This window comes from Myxocyprinus asiaticus, chromosome 3 (assembly GCF_019703515.2).
Source record: "Myxocyprinus asiaticus isolate MX2 ecotype Aquarium Trade chromosome 3, UBuf_Myxa_2, whole genome shotgun sequence".
Lineage (NCBI taxonomy): Eukaryota > Metazoa > Chordata > Actinopteri > Cypriniformes > Catostomidae > Myxocyprinus > Myxocyprinus asiaticus.
Window position 1 is genome coordinate 1,590,263 of NC_059346.1, and position 14,735 is coordinate 1,604,997.

The 14,735-nt window shown below is 37.9% G+C and overlaps 1 protein-coding gene across 6 annotated transcripts in view; it reads right to left on the reverse strand.

The window, feature by feature from the left end:
* Positions 1-14,735, reverse strand: part of golga2 (golgin A2) — a 48,284-nt gene that overhangs the window by 4,353 nt on the left and 29,196 nt on the right. For all 6 annotated transcript variants that reach the window (XM_051667360.1, XM_051667397.1, XM_051667387.1 and 3 more), the window contains 9 exons: positions 14,398-14,616; positions 14,207-14,320; positions 11,934-12,158; positions 9,081-9,180; positions 8,901-8,989; positions 8,432-8,597; positions 7,152-7,319; positions 3,495-3,601; positions 296-461 (listed from right to left, as the gene is read on the reverse strand). In XM_051667360.1, the coding sequence (XP_051523320.1) occupies positions 296-461; positions 3,495-3,601; positions 7,152-7,319; positions 8,432-8,597; positions 8,901-8,989; positions 9,081-9,180; positions 11,934-12,158; positions 14,207-14,320; positions 14,398-14,616 (1,354 nt within the window). The remainder of the gene's footprint in view (positions 1-295; positions 462-3,494; positions 3,602-7,151; positions 7,320-8,431; positions 8,598-8,900; positions 8,990-9,080; positions 9,181-11,933; positions 12,159-14,206; positions 14,321-14,397; positions 14,617-14,735) is intronic.

Here is a 14,735-nt window from a genome sequence, read left to right on the forward strand (position 1 = left end):
TATTACGTTTTTATAACATTTATAACTCTGTTAGGGTGACAGCACCAAACTGGAACACATAAATGTACATTAAAGACAAATAAACACCCTAACTTAATTCATAATAGTGATTAATGGCAGTTTTTAAGTGAATATTTATTTCGGTACAAAAACAGAAGACAAAATATCACGTGTGGACTGCTGAGAACACTTGCGTTATGACTTAAGCAAATCGTTTCAAGTGGCTCATTAAAAAAACCATCCAAACAGACTTCCTGATGCTCAAGTGTTTGAATGAAAGAGAGTGCCATTATACCTGGGCTGTCTCCGTTGAGCTCCTCGCGTCTCTCTGCAGGGTGAATGTGGTCTTCTCCAGCGGACAGCAGGTCTGGATTACTGATGGCACTCATGTATCTGCTGTACCACTCGTTTCTCTCACCCACCAAACGCATCACCAGGTCCTGTAGCTCTGCTAACTTAGCCTAAACACACACACAATCACAAGATTTATTCCCTAGTATAGGAGTGATGGTGGTGTAGTGGACTAAAGCACATAACTGGTAAGCAGAAAGTTGCTGGTTCAATCCCCACAGCCACCACCATTGTGTCCTTGAGCAAGACACTTAACTCCAGGTTGCTCCAGGGGGATTGTCCCTGTAATAAGTGCACTGTAAGTCGCTTTGGATAAAAGCGTCTGCCAAATGCATAAATGTAAATCTAAATGTAGTTTTGATCCAGTTCCTAGTTTGAATTCTCACATTTCCTGTTTAAACAATTCATGAAGTGAAGTTCTGCATAGCACAAACCAAACTATTTGTGAATCAGTCAAACTTTCTAGTTCTGATTCATTCCCTAGTTCTGATTCAGTTCTGATTCATTCCCTAGTTCTGATTCAGTTCTCATTCATTCCTTAGTTCTGATTCAGTTCCAAGTTCTAATTCAGTTCCAAGTTCTGATTCATTCCCTAGTTCTGATTCATTCCCTAGTTCTGATTCATTCCCTAGTTCTGATTCAGTTCTGACTTATTCCCTAGTTCTGATTCAGTTCTGACTCATTCCCTAGTTCTGATTCAGTTCTGACTCATTCCCTAGTTCTGATTCAGTTCTTATTCATTCCCTAGTTCTGATTCAGTTCCAAGTTCTAATTCAGTTCCTAGTTCTGATTCAGTTCCAAGTTCTGATTCATTCCCTAGTTCTGATTCAGTTCCAAGTTCTGATTCATTCCCTAGTTCTGATTCAGTTCCAAGTTCTGATTAATTCCCTAGTTCTGATTCAGTTCCAAGTTCTGATTCATTCCCTAGTTCTGATTCATTCCCTAGTTCTGATTCATTCCCTAGTTCTGATTCATTCCCTAGTTCTGATTCATTCCTTACTTTATCTTAAAACATAACACCTAAGCTTTAACACACACAAACAATAGAGTCAACATCACATCACAGATATAACCAATGAGATACATACTAGAGTAGGGATGCTAATGATTAGAAGAACAGAAGAACTCAGAACTTTCATATAATTCTGAGTTCCCAACTTGTATTACCAGTGAAGTGAAAAGTATTTACAAGTCGGAAACTTGCAATTACAGTAATTCCGACATGGCATGAATGGACCATTAAAAAATGTATAAAAGGTAATCAGAAAGGAAACATACTATATACAATGTGAAAGTGTGTGTGTGTGTGTGTGTGTGTGTATTATATATATATATATATATAGACTCTTTATAAACACAGTATCTACATATATTAAGAATTTGCTTGTCATCATTATTATAAATCACATTTTAGCTTTTTTAAATGTATAAACTGTACATTTTATCAATTAAAATGATGTCATGACATTGCATATATTATTAATGATGATCCGTCACTGTTTGAATTTTTTTACTATTTGCAAATATTTTGCTTGCAAATTTTTTTACATTAATTTGACAAGTGCTAAAATGGTACTGTCTCTTTAAGAAAACCGGCACTTCAGAACGAGCGTCTGACAGACATGCTTTTTTGGTTGAGTGCACATTAACCAGAGAAGAGTTGCACGGTTAATAATAAATTAACAATAAATGCTTTTTACTTCTTGATGAACAACTGACTGTAAAGAACATAAAGGATATTAAGAGAGACATATTATTCAATGAAAATGGAGTGCTTGGATCTCATCTTTGATAGACACACATTAAATGGAGCAGGTAAATTCATAACGTGGATGAAATCACATTACACTCGTCTTTAGAGGCATATGCGTTAAAAGGGAGAATCAAGTGAAAACAGTCTGTGGTAAAGTTTAACCAAAATCAGAGTTGACCTCATTAAATACAGTGAAAATGTCTGTACCTCAAACTAACGCGATGGTGATATTCCATGCAGCCAATCTATGAGGTAAATTTCCTTCAGAGTACACGTTCATGCGACACAACACGTAATGAAAGTATTTCGGTGTTAAAGTTCTTCGTCACTACACAACTCGATCAATGGCCAGTGGCTAATGACAGACATTTTTGTCACCAAGCGCAAAATTTGGTCACATACGCGAGTTGTAGAGGTCTTTGTATCCTGGCTGAAATGAGCAAACAGACCTTTGTTGTTTACCTGTTCCGAACGTCACATAAAAATCAAAACAAGCTGTGATTGGTCACTTTTCAGTCTTATGGCAGATGTCAATATGTGCACTGAGTGGAGGATATAGCAAATATAATCAAAAGATATGTGGAAAATTAATGCATTTCTCAGGCATGCTACATGTATAGGAATGTTCCGTTTTAATTTCAAGCACTTTAAGAACCTTGTGCGAACCCTGTTAATTGTTAACAATTTGATCAATCAAGCTTATCGATCGCTGATTAATGAATTTCAGGACAAATGCGTTCAGTAATCATGCCAGCACACATTGATAAAGTGGTCTGTACACTCCGTTACCACTAGAGGGCACTTGCGCGCTGTATGTCAAGTTTTGTTTGCATCACAGAAGAACCTCAATCAGTGTTGGAGCGTTTCTCTATAAAGAATATTATGTTTTAAGCACTGTTGATCCGCCAGTCTCGTTTCATCCAAACCTACAATTACATCCGTGATTGCCGGAAAAGCATGAAGACACATTCAGCGGACGTCTCACCAGAGAAATGGTGTGATAGGTAGGCTACTGTGTTTACAAAGCTTGCTATGATTTTACTTCATTTCAAATAAAATAAAAAGTCCAAAAGGTCCGAAATATCCCACGATCCACAATGTTACATTTTTATTAACTTAAGTTAGTAACTGAACAATTCATAAATTAGTACTAAACATAGCCTACATGTATTAAAATACACTGAACTAAGAAAATGATGAAGGAAAATGATAATATTTGCATTTCTTAAGTGCATTAAGTTATTTTTAAACAGTAGGCTACATATTATGGAGTCCTCCATGTGCGTTAATTTCCACGACAATCGATTATGAAAATGTGTGAAAATTGGCGTCCCTACACTAGAGTCAACATCACACAGATATCACCAGTAAACTGAAGCGTTTCTCATACCTTCATCTCCTCTTTGTCTTTGGCCAGGGTGTTGATGTATTGCTCTTTCTCAAAGTGTCTCTGCTTCATGATGGCTCTCTGGTTCTGATACAGTGCAATGTATTCACCTAGATGTACAAAAGATATCTATGAGAAACATGGGTTCATGATACTGCTTTTTAATATATGAGATAATGAGAGTAGGTTGGCCATATTACTTTAGCATGAGATGTAAAACAAAATAGTTTACATTAAATACACTTTTTGTTTTTAAATTGACCAATTATATAAAATGGCAAATGGTCTGGCTGAAGTATCGATCAATCTCTGATCATATTGAAGCACATTGTAAACAGGATTGGGATAGTTACTTTTTAAAAGTATTCTGCTACAGATTACAGGATGCATGCTGTAAAATGTCATTTGTAACGTATTCCATTAGATTACTCAAGTAACAAAATACTTTGGATTACTTCTTCCGCACTGGCAAATTTTTTCACTTGTTTTGACTATAAACAAGTATGAAAATTCACTTAAATATATATATATATAAAACATTCTCTGAAAAAAGCTAATAGCATAAAAAACATTAACAAGGCATGTAATCGTGTATTTATTGGATTTATGTTTCATCTGTCAAGCAGCATTCAGAGATGATATTCTTCTCAGCACAATTGTACAGAGTGGTTATCCGAGTTACCGTAGACTTTATCAGTTCAAACCAGTCTGGCCATTCTCTGTTGACCTTTCTCATCAACAAGGTGTTTCCGTCCACAGAACTGCCGCTCACTGGATGTTTTTTGTTTTTGGCAACATTCGGAGAAAATTCTAGAGACTGTTGTGTGTGAAAATCCCAGAAATACTCAAACCAGCCCATCTGGCACCAACAATCATGCCACGGTCCAAATCACTGAGATCACATTTTTCCCCATTCTGATGGTTGATGTGAACATTAACTGAGGCTCCTGACCCGTATCTGCATGATTTTATGCCCTGCACTGCTGCCACACGATTGGCTGATTAGATAATCTCATGGATGATTGTTGGTGCTGTTTTGGCGGCACGAGGGGGACCTACACAATATTAGGCAGGTGGTTTCAGGGCTCCAGACTGCGACCAAAAATAATTTATTGCGACTATAATTTAATCTAGTCACCATTGGCGACAGTCGGGTTGTGTGCGGTTTCGTCATATATCATCTTGTGAGTTATTGAATAAATCTTTAAAGCGCGCACCATCAGTGTGTCTCGCGATGCTTTTCACCCGTTCTGTTTCTGACGAGCTCGCTTCACCGCACGCAACAACAAACCCAGCGCAAGAGAGTCGTGAACAAATGACTCTTTTGAACCGGATCTTCTTCATAAATCACCCAAAAAGAACTGAGAGTTTGAACTCAGGAGCTCAGGTTGAAGTTTGAATCAGATTCACTTTCTCAGCGAATCAGCCGTCAGTGAGCGCACAACTGGGAGTGCAGACATTTCAAAATAAGAGTCCCATCTGTATTTCAGGTTTCTTTATAATTAAAAGTCACGTATTGTGTAACAGTTTTTTTTTTTCTTCTTCTTCTGGTAATTATTGATTGGGATTTAACACAATAAACTGCATCTGGGATTTCATTCAATTTGCACTCTTGTAGTCTCTGTGTCTGGACCATCCAGTATCCGTAAAGAAAGAATAAGGCAATACTGTAAAACAATTTATATATATATATATTTTAATTGTTTTACAGTATTGACATTCATTGATGCTCAAGAAGACAACACACTACTATATGCATACTTTATGTAAATATCTGTAATGTAGATTCTGAAGAGCAGTACTAAATAAAATATTTTTTTATCTCTTATATTTGTATAAATTATGAAAGGGGTGTGAACATTTATGAGACAAAAGGGAATGCAAACTTATCTTCTCAACTATATATACTGTTTATTAAACTTCCGATTAATGGGTTATCAGCTGTCTTCCTTTTCTTCGACTTTCTATCTTGTTTCTGAACAGCAATCTAAATCGAGCTATTCTGTGATTTGCCGACTAAAAACAGCCATTTGGCTCCTTAATGTTTCAGTTTAGGAGCCAATGGCTCCTTAGTCATTTTTTTAGTCTGAAGCCCTGGGTTTTAATGTTGTGGCTGATCGGTGTATTTTAAATACGTAATCCTGTTACATGTATTCCGTTACTATCCCAACCCTGATTGTATATACAAACTATTGTACACAACAGCAAACGTGCAGCTTGTGTGTAAATGCAGCAGTGCTGTTACTCGTATATTACACAGAAGTCTTGAAAGGCGCAGTAGCACAAAGCAACCGACTTCCATTTTTTTCAAACACCAGAAAGCGTATGATGTTCATGACTTTCAGTTTCGTTAACAGTTCCCGGACATGCAATTTTCCACCAATGTGGATGGAACACCATCCTCAAATACTCTTACAGTGTTTCCTGTAGGGCAATTCAGTGGCAGCGCTGCCTCCTACTGAATCACACAGCATGAACAGTGTAGCCCAATTCCAAATAAATGTTCCAAAATGAACTTTTACGGTGTTCTGTAATGTTGTACTTAAGGCTTGTGACACTTCAGGCAGTGCGGTTCCTGACTGCTTGTTCATATGACAATGTGCAGTTAAAGATAAAACATGAGTTTTGGGGGCCTGGGTAGCTCAGCGAGTATTGACGCTGACTACCACACCTGGAGTCACTAGTTTGAATCCAGGGTGTGCTGAGTGACTCCAGCCAGGACTCCTAAGCAACCAAATTGGCCCAGTTGCTAGGGAGGGTAGAGTCACATGGGGTAACCTCCTCGTGGTCACTATAATGTGGTTCTCGCTCTCGGTGGGGCGCGTGGTGAGTTGTGCGTGGATACCGTGGAGAATAGCGTGAAGCCTCCGCACGCACTACGTCTCCGCGGTAACGCGCTCAACAAGCCACGTGATAAGATGCGCGGATTGACGGTCTCAGACGCGGAGGAAGCTGAGATTTGTCCATCATCACCCGGATTGAGGCGAGTCACTACGCCACCACGAGGACTTAGAGCACATTGGGAATTGGGCATTCCAAATTGAGGAGAAAAGGGGAGGAAATAAAAAAAAAAAAAAAAACTTTTTGTTGTAAGCAGTGGAATTTGATAAAATAATAAATAAATGACTGAAATATGTTAGCACCTTTTCTGTATGTTTAAAATGTTTGTATTTGATATAGAGATCATATTTAATAACACTTAAGCCTCAAAAAAGTCTGCAAACATGCCTTTTACATGAATTGTATTAAATGTAATTTAATTTGTAATATCTGCTCTTTCGAAATCTGAAATGATCTCATCATTTGGCAACAGACTGCTGAGGTAAATGCAATAGAAATTTAATTTCTTATTTCCAAATAACTAATCCTAAGTCAATCCTATCAATAAGAATTGATACTGGAACTGTTAAGGAACCGAATCTTTATATTCCTTACGATTCCAATCTGTAGAGATGGAACAAGGTCATGAAAAACTAAATTATAATGCAAAAAAATGTACTAACAATATAAACGAACCTCTGGGGGAAAATAAATGCTAAAAAGCCAATGAAATGACCTGCTTAAAGAACAAAACACTCAATACTCACTCCACACTTGTATGCATTCTGACACACAATGTGACGTGTTTAATGTGTCAGATATGAACAGTGAGTGTCTCACCAATAGTGTCTGTTTCTCCAGAGAGCTGGATACAGCGATGCTCAAGTTCTTCCAGCCTCTCCTTCAGATCCACCTTCTCCTGCATAACAGTTGTGAAACGCTCCTGAAGCTTCTCCATAGCAAAACGCAAAGCCTCATGAAGTTCCACTGGAACACCATCAGAGCATCCTACAAACAAACACAGTCCACAGGAATTATGACCAAAAATGTACAAGTGCTTTGAAATTAACAGACAAATCAGAAGTATTCTGTTTTGATAATTTATTAAAGTTGCACTAAAGTTGCATATTCTTGTAATCATTAAAAACATCAAACTCATCAAATAGTCATGTGTCATATGTTGTTGGAAAGCTCTCAAAGAGTAGAATACAACCAGCCTATTTGTTTTACTCACAGACAAAAATACAGCGAGTAATAGCTAAGTATATGTCTTTGACAATTATGTTGGTGTTGCTTATAAGCCATGTTTTCACTTATAACTTCACGAAAAATAAACGGAACATAAAACATCACATACCATTAATTAGAGGAGATGATTATCTTTCAAACGAGTCCACACACAAGATAATCAGATGCATAGATCATTAGATAATCCACATGAAGCACAATATTACATATGACCACCAGGAGATGGCGCCAAACACATGACACAGACTCAATGATGACTCAAATGACACAGAATGAAACTCATTCTGTGAAATCTCATTACTAAAATCATGCTATGCAAACCTTTAATCATTGTTGTGTTTGCATGTGTACTTAGTTCTTATGTACAATTATTATGTTTTATTTGTTTGGAGACGTTTTTAGACACTATGATAAATTATATAACTTTTGATTGCTTTGTCGTATCAACACAAATTTTTTCTCAGATACAGTTGACATGATTGGGAACAAAACAGAGGCAGTTTTTCGGAGCCACCTTATTTACACCCAGAGATATATAATGTCAAATAAGAAAAATATTTAATCTTTGGCTCTTTTTTTTTAATCTTTGGCTCTTTTTTTTTTTAGCAGTTTCTTAGGCTGAGAGTCTCATAATTTATCATAATCTAGAGCATTAAAAAAAAAATTAAACGTTTTCTTTAAAATGATGCCAAACACTTGACCCTCCTTGTTCTTTTTTTTGTTGAGTTATAAGCCTTTAATTATTTAAAAACACCCTCAGAGCTTAAAGAGTTTAGTGACTTAATTGCAGAAAAGTGTGTGAAAGAATGAACAGGAGTGCGAGTGATTTGCATGGAGTGTCCCGAGTGTGAGGGATTGTGCTGAAGCCACACCTGTCTCTGCAGGTGTACTGTGATGATGATGATGCTGCTGCTCTTGCCTCATGGCGGCCATCTGTTGCCGCACAGCTTGATGAAGTCTCCTCTCTTCTTCAAACCGCTGGCTCATCTCATCTCGCTCATCCTCTAGACGTGTCAGAGCAGAATGCACAAACTCCTCCTGCACAAACCGTTCACATTAAATCATTGTGAAAAGTGGGCTTTGATATTGTTGTTGAAAATACTTTTCCCCCACCAACAAGACTTTGACATCAGCAGAAAAGGTGTTTCAAAAGTGGAGCAATTTATTAGATTTTTATTAAAAAATTACGAAGACAAAGATTTGATTTCTTTAGAATAACATGCGCTGATGAATTGTGCACAATAAGACCCAGAACATGTATTAAAGTAAATATTGTCAAGTTTCCATATGCAGACACCATATTTGAATTGTTGTATATTTAGTTTATTCTGCTCAACTTACCATCTCTTCTTTGCTTTCAAAGTCCTCTGGAATGACTATCTGGGATTTCTGGAAGCTCTCTGGGAGTGACTGGCTTTCCAGCCCATCACCTTGAAAAGCCAGATGGGTAATCATCAATAGAGTTACTACAGAACTATCTTTCTCATCCAGCGGCTCACATGAGTTTACTGTGAGACTCACCCTGATCTCGGAGTGATGGATTCAGTGTGGAGCTGTTCAACAGTTCCTGCACTTCAGTCTTCAACTCTTCATTGTCTCTGGCCAGCTCATTCAACTTCTCCTGCAGGAAGCAGAAGTGCAGTCAGAGGACTGGAAAGCGTGTAAAGTAACTTTGCGTTTAACATGTATTCATTTCGGCAGTCACTTTTTTCCAAAGCGATTTACAGTGTATTTAAGGTTTATCTGTCCATGCATTCCCTGGCAATTACATGCATGCATGTACAGCGCTCTGTGCATGCGTCAAGCACTAGGAAATGTAGTCGAGCTTGAAATCATGATCACGCCAAGGAGACTGCAGATGTCAAGATTGATAGTGAAATAGGAGGTCTGTTTCTCACCCAAAACTTGTAGTATCGCCTCAGAAGACATGGATTAAACCACACGAGTCGTTAGATTATTTTTATACTGCGGCACGGTTATACAAATATATTTTTATATTTTATACTGAGGCACGGTTACTCACCTCAATCTGGGTGGCGGAGGAGATGTCTCAGTTGCCTACGCTTCCGAGACCGTCAATCCGCGTATTTTATCACGTGGCATGTTGTGCATGACACCGCGGAGACTCACAGCAAGTGGAGGCACTCTCCACGATCCACGCACAACTTACCACACGCCCCGTTGTGAGTGAGAACCACTAATCGCGACAACGAGGAAGTTACCCCATGTGACTCTACCCTCCCTAGCAACCGGGCCAATTTGGTTGCTTAGGAGACCTGGATGGAGTCACTCAGCACACCCTGGATTCAAACTCGCGACTCCAGGGGTGATAGTCAGCATCAATACTCGCTGAGCTACACAGGCCCCCCGTATTCATCATGTTTTAGAGACTTATTCATTTTCCGTGAAAGGATATCACATTGCGTGTAGCATGTTTCTTACGGAAACAGTGTTTTCACACTTGCGTTAGTTACGCAACGCAAATTAGGCATATTCTGACTAGTGCGTCATTTAGTTCAAGTTCACCTGTTCATTCACTTCACTGTGTAGATGTAAGCTGTTATATTACATATAGTGATTAAACTCATGTATAAATAGGATGAGTTTGAATGAGGTATTTACCCCGTTTTGAAGCGGTTAATTTTGTGTTCAACTCACGCAGCTCAAGCGGAGAAATCCCCAATTATTAATGGATTAGATGAATCCATATCTAATATCTTCTTCTATATACAGATTCTCTAGATGTTTATATCTTGCACCGTTAATATCTTGAGTATTATTTTTATCTTGTTATATTTTCGCCAACAGTACGCTTTAATAAAAATCATTTTATTATCGTCATGATGCACCTTATTCGTCTCGTCTTCATTATTGTTGACATAAAAAAAATAAAAAAAACCTGTCAACGAATGTTTTCATCAGTGATTTCGTTGACGAAATTAACATTGATTGTGAATATGTATTTTTAATCAGTTTGAGATAAAAGTGCGATAGCACTTATTTTCTTTTTCAATCCGATACCAAGTACCATCAAGGCCAACATCGCTGATACGATCCAAATATGATACCATTATTAAATTGATTTTTTGTAAATCGCATATACTTTGGTTTAATGGATCGTTTTAAAGCTAAAAAAGGACAAGAATATAAAAGGGACCATCTGAAAATGAATGAATTGCTATTTTGCAACAAATTAGGGCAAACAAAATACATTTCCATAGTTTTATCTACAATATTGCTTTTATTTTCAATTTTACAGCTTGCAGAAATCCAGAAAATGGAGTGGTGATGGCATAGTGGGCTAAAGCACATAACTGGTAATCAGAAGGTTGCTGGTTCAATCCCCACAGCCATCACCATTGTGTCCTTGAGCAAGACACTTAACTCCAGGTTGCTCCAGGGGGATTGTCCCTGTAATAAGTGCACTGTAAGTCGCTTTGGATAAAAGCGTCTGCCAAATGCATAAATGTAAATGTAAATCATAAAAAATATAACATTTGCCTTGAGGTCAGCTGCCTTCTCAAAAAATACTGCCTTGTTAATTTTAGATAAAAAGATTGTGTGTTGATGCCAGAGTTTATATCCAAAGCCACATGTCCTTAGTATTTGCACGGACGCCATTTTCAATATTTTTCACAAGAACTGGACCGACTTATTGCTCCTCATCCCAGCCTCTTAAATGTTTGTATAATCCAGGATATAAGACTTCTGCTTTGTTTATCATTTATTAACAATTAAAAGAACATTATCAATGTTTAAACAACTTTTAATTTACACAAACTGTAATAAATGTCACACAAAACTATTATAATATATATCATGTTTAGATTTGTCGAGTTGTGAGTTTCATTAAAAGAACCGGCTCATAAGATTTGGTGAATTGGACTACGCTGATCTTGCAGTGTTTGTTATTGTGTGTAGCCAGTGAGCACAATGCAATATAAAGATGTGTTGTCTATTTATCGTCTTTGTATGATATTGTGGCGTCCGGTCTTTCTCTCTCATCACAATCAATTCACACTGCAAACTCACAACTCATTGATGCTTATGGCAGGCGGAAACTAAGAGGCCGCCGTGGCCGATAATACAGACCACCTTATATATACAGTACATAAGCTTTTTATATTCGCCACACCTCTCACGCCTCATCATTCTAAACTGCTGAATCAAGTGTGTGGTCTTGCAACATTCGGCCAGTGTTCCTCACACACCTGTGATGAGATGATAAAGATGCTAAAGTCTTAAAGGAGCCGCATGTGTTTTGCGGCTTGGGTGAACAGCTTATGTGAAAAATTATGAGACCACCGATCGAGGCTGAACAGTTGCCTTATTGATCGGAGGATCCTTAATTATAAGTGGACTCCAGGGGGTTACCTGCGCCTGCTGCAGCTGCAGGTGACTCTGCTCCAGCTGAACTTTGCCCTGCACCTCTTCGTGCTGCAGTCGGTCCATCAGCTGCGCCTGCTGCAGGAACTGCTTGTGCAGATGTTCTCGCTCAGACACGAGCTGCTGATATCCAGCTGTGTACTGCTGCAGATGAGCCAGATACTGATCTCTCTGCTCCTGCACTGATGTCACTTCCTGCGACTTCTCCAGCAGCTGATTGGATCAAAGACATCCATCAGGTTAGTGAAAGAAAAATAAACTATGGTTGCATGAAAATAAGTATAGAAGAATGTTAATTTGCTGTATATCTTCACATGAGGGCAAAAAAACAAGTTTTCAAATGTAATGCTGTTTATTGCGTTTACATGACCTCACGTGTTGTCGGCTTATTAAGTATAATCGGTGTAAAGATTATCATCTTTTGAGTGTAGATTTAATGTCTTGTCCCAAAGCCAGACTTTCAATATTAAAACTATGCTAATCTAAACAAAAAGTGAAATAAACAAAAACCATTTCAATATTTATTGTGTGAAAATGATTTCTATCATTTATTTCAAAAATTACGACTGTCCCACTGTTGTGACATCACTCCCACAACACCAAACAATTTTGTCCCTAATAAAGTTTGTTCAAAAGTTAGTGTACTTGTTAATCAAGTGGACAAAAGTGTGACTGAAAAGCATGCTTGAGATGAAATATGAAACAAAAAGAAAAATCAAGATAAATGTCACCTGTGAACAGAATATTTTATCAATCCAGCTGTAATTGTGCCAAATTACGCAAAAAGTGTGGAAATATGATTTAATTGTGTGTATTCATCAAATGTTAGCTATGAGATCATTCTTTAGCAAGACAAAAGAGTCTGCCATTTTTATTTTAAAAAGGTTAAAAATGTTATTCCCATCAGCGTCATTTCCAGCACAGAATTCTATTAACCTCATGCGACCCATGACGTTGTATTTTGGCTTCGCTATACGCAACGCATAATTTAAATGAATAAAAACCCGACTGGATACTGTTCACGAGACTCTAGTCTGTCATTAAAGAGTTAAACTTCTGGCGCACCGAGTCACGTGACACCACAACATGACATTGATTTCCTGGAAGCGCTTCTTCAGACATAGCACCAACAAAAGTGCCTCTGGTAAGAAATCTCTTTAAGTTGTTTCATTGAAACCTGTTTGGTTGTAAAGCTTTAAAAAATCAGTTCATTTTTCGCACGTCAGCGCGCTGATAAACATGATGTCAACATATGTGGACACTGGCACCACATTTCCTCAAAAGTAGAAAAACATGTTATTTTGAATACCTTTCAATATTAACACATCTGTGGGTCATTTCACTTTATTTAAATATACATTTTGTTATATTTTATTATCACTATTCATTAACATTAGTAAATGCATTCCTATATTCACTGTCTGTATATTATCACATTGAGAATAAATGTATTCATGCAAAAGCTGTAAAATGTGTCTTTCAGAGGCTTTATATGGAGTTAGGATGAAAATAAGGTGCATTTCAAACTGTTCTGAGACCAGTGCAGACAGACAGCACACTGGAGGTTAAGTCATTCACTAAATAGGGAGCAAGGGAGCATCCTATAGCTCTCTATGCAGTTAAGTGCATTCACTCCTAAAATCTGATCAAAAGTTCAGTTTCAGGCTGCAGATGATGTTTGGATCACTCAACATGTTTGACAGACATGGGAATAATTTCTGATGTAATGTCTGTAACATCTCAAAAACATGAATAATCAACACTCCTGGACACATAATAAACAATCTGAAAATAATCTGACTTTTTATAACTTGATATTATTTAAAATGTCACAACTTAGTCCCGGCGTCCACATATGAGGACATACATTTTTAGGAAAACTATTTGCTCTAGTTTAGCATGTTTATTGAGTGCTACTAATTACAAATCAAAAAAAGGAGAATGGAAATGCACACAGCAGTCATGCACCGGTCTCAGGAGGTTAAACACAATACGGAATTTGAGATGTGCTGGAAATGACACTATAGCTGGAATTTTCATAAATCTCCTGTGATGCATGTACATACACTGTTGGGCATTGTCAGTAGACAAATTACATAAACTAGTGAGAGTGTGAACAAATGTTTTAATTAGAAAATTCATGTCGCTCTTGGTGTGAATCAGTGGTCAGCCCAAATGTGGGTTTATCAATGGCCGATCCCAAAAGCGACAGTTATAGAGCAGGGTGATCGATGGCTAATATAATACAGATAGACACTAACTTGTTCTTTGGCATTGTGCAGATCTTCCTGCAGTTGACCCATTTTACGAGCAATCTCTTTCTTGATGTGCTGCTCTGATTGAAGAGCGCTGGTCAGCTCCATGTTTTCATTGGTCTGAAAGAGAGAGAGGACAATGACTCGGAGCCAATCAGATAAGACAGTGATGTTTGTAATGTTTGACTGGCACTCACAAGCTTAACAAAGCCGTTCTGAAATTCGGCCAGTTGATCTTTGAGTTCTCTGTTTTGTGCGAGCGCGCGGCTGATAGTTGCTTTATCGCTCTGTACGTCCTCTAGAATGCGCAATCGATCTTGAGTGTCTTCAGCCGCGCGCTCAGCTAGTCTCTCCAGTTCCTCCAGCCTCATCTCCTGTTCCTGAACCAGTCGACTCAGCTGCTCATTGTCTCGCACCTACAGCACACAAGACACCACTTGTAAAATGAGCGTCTAGTGGGGCTCATATTGCAAATTTACAATATATTCACCACAATATAAATTCATCCTTGTCTTGCAAACAATATCTCACATGG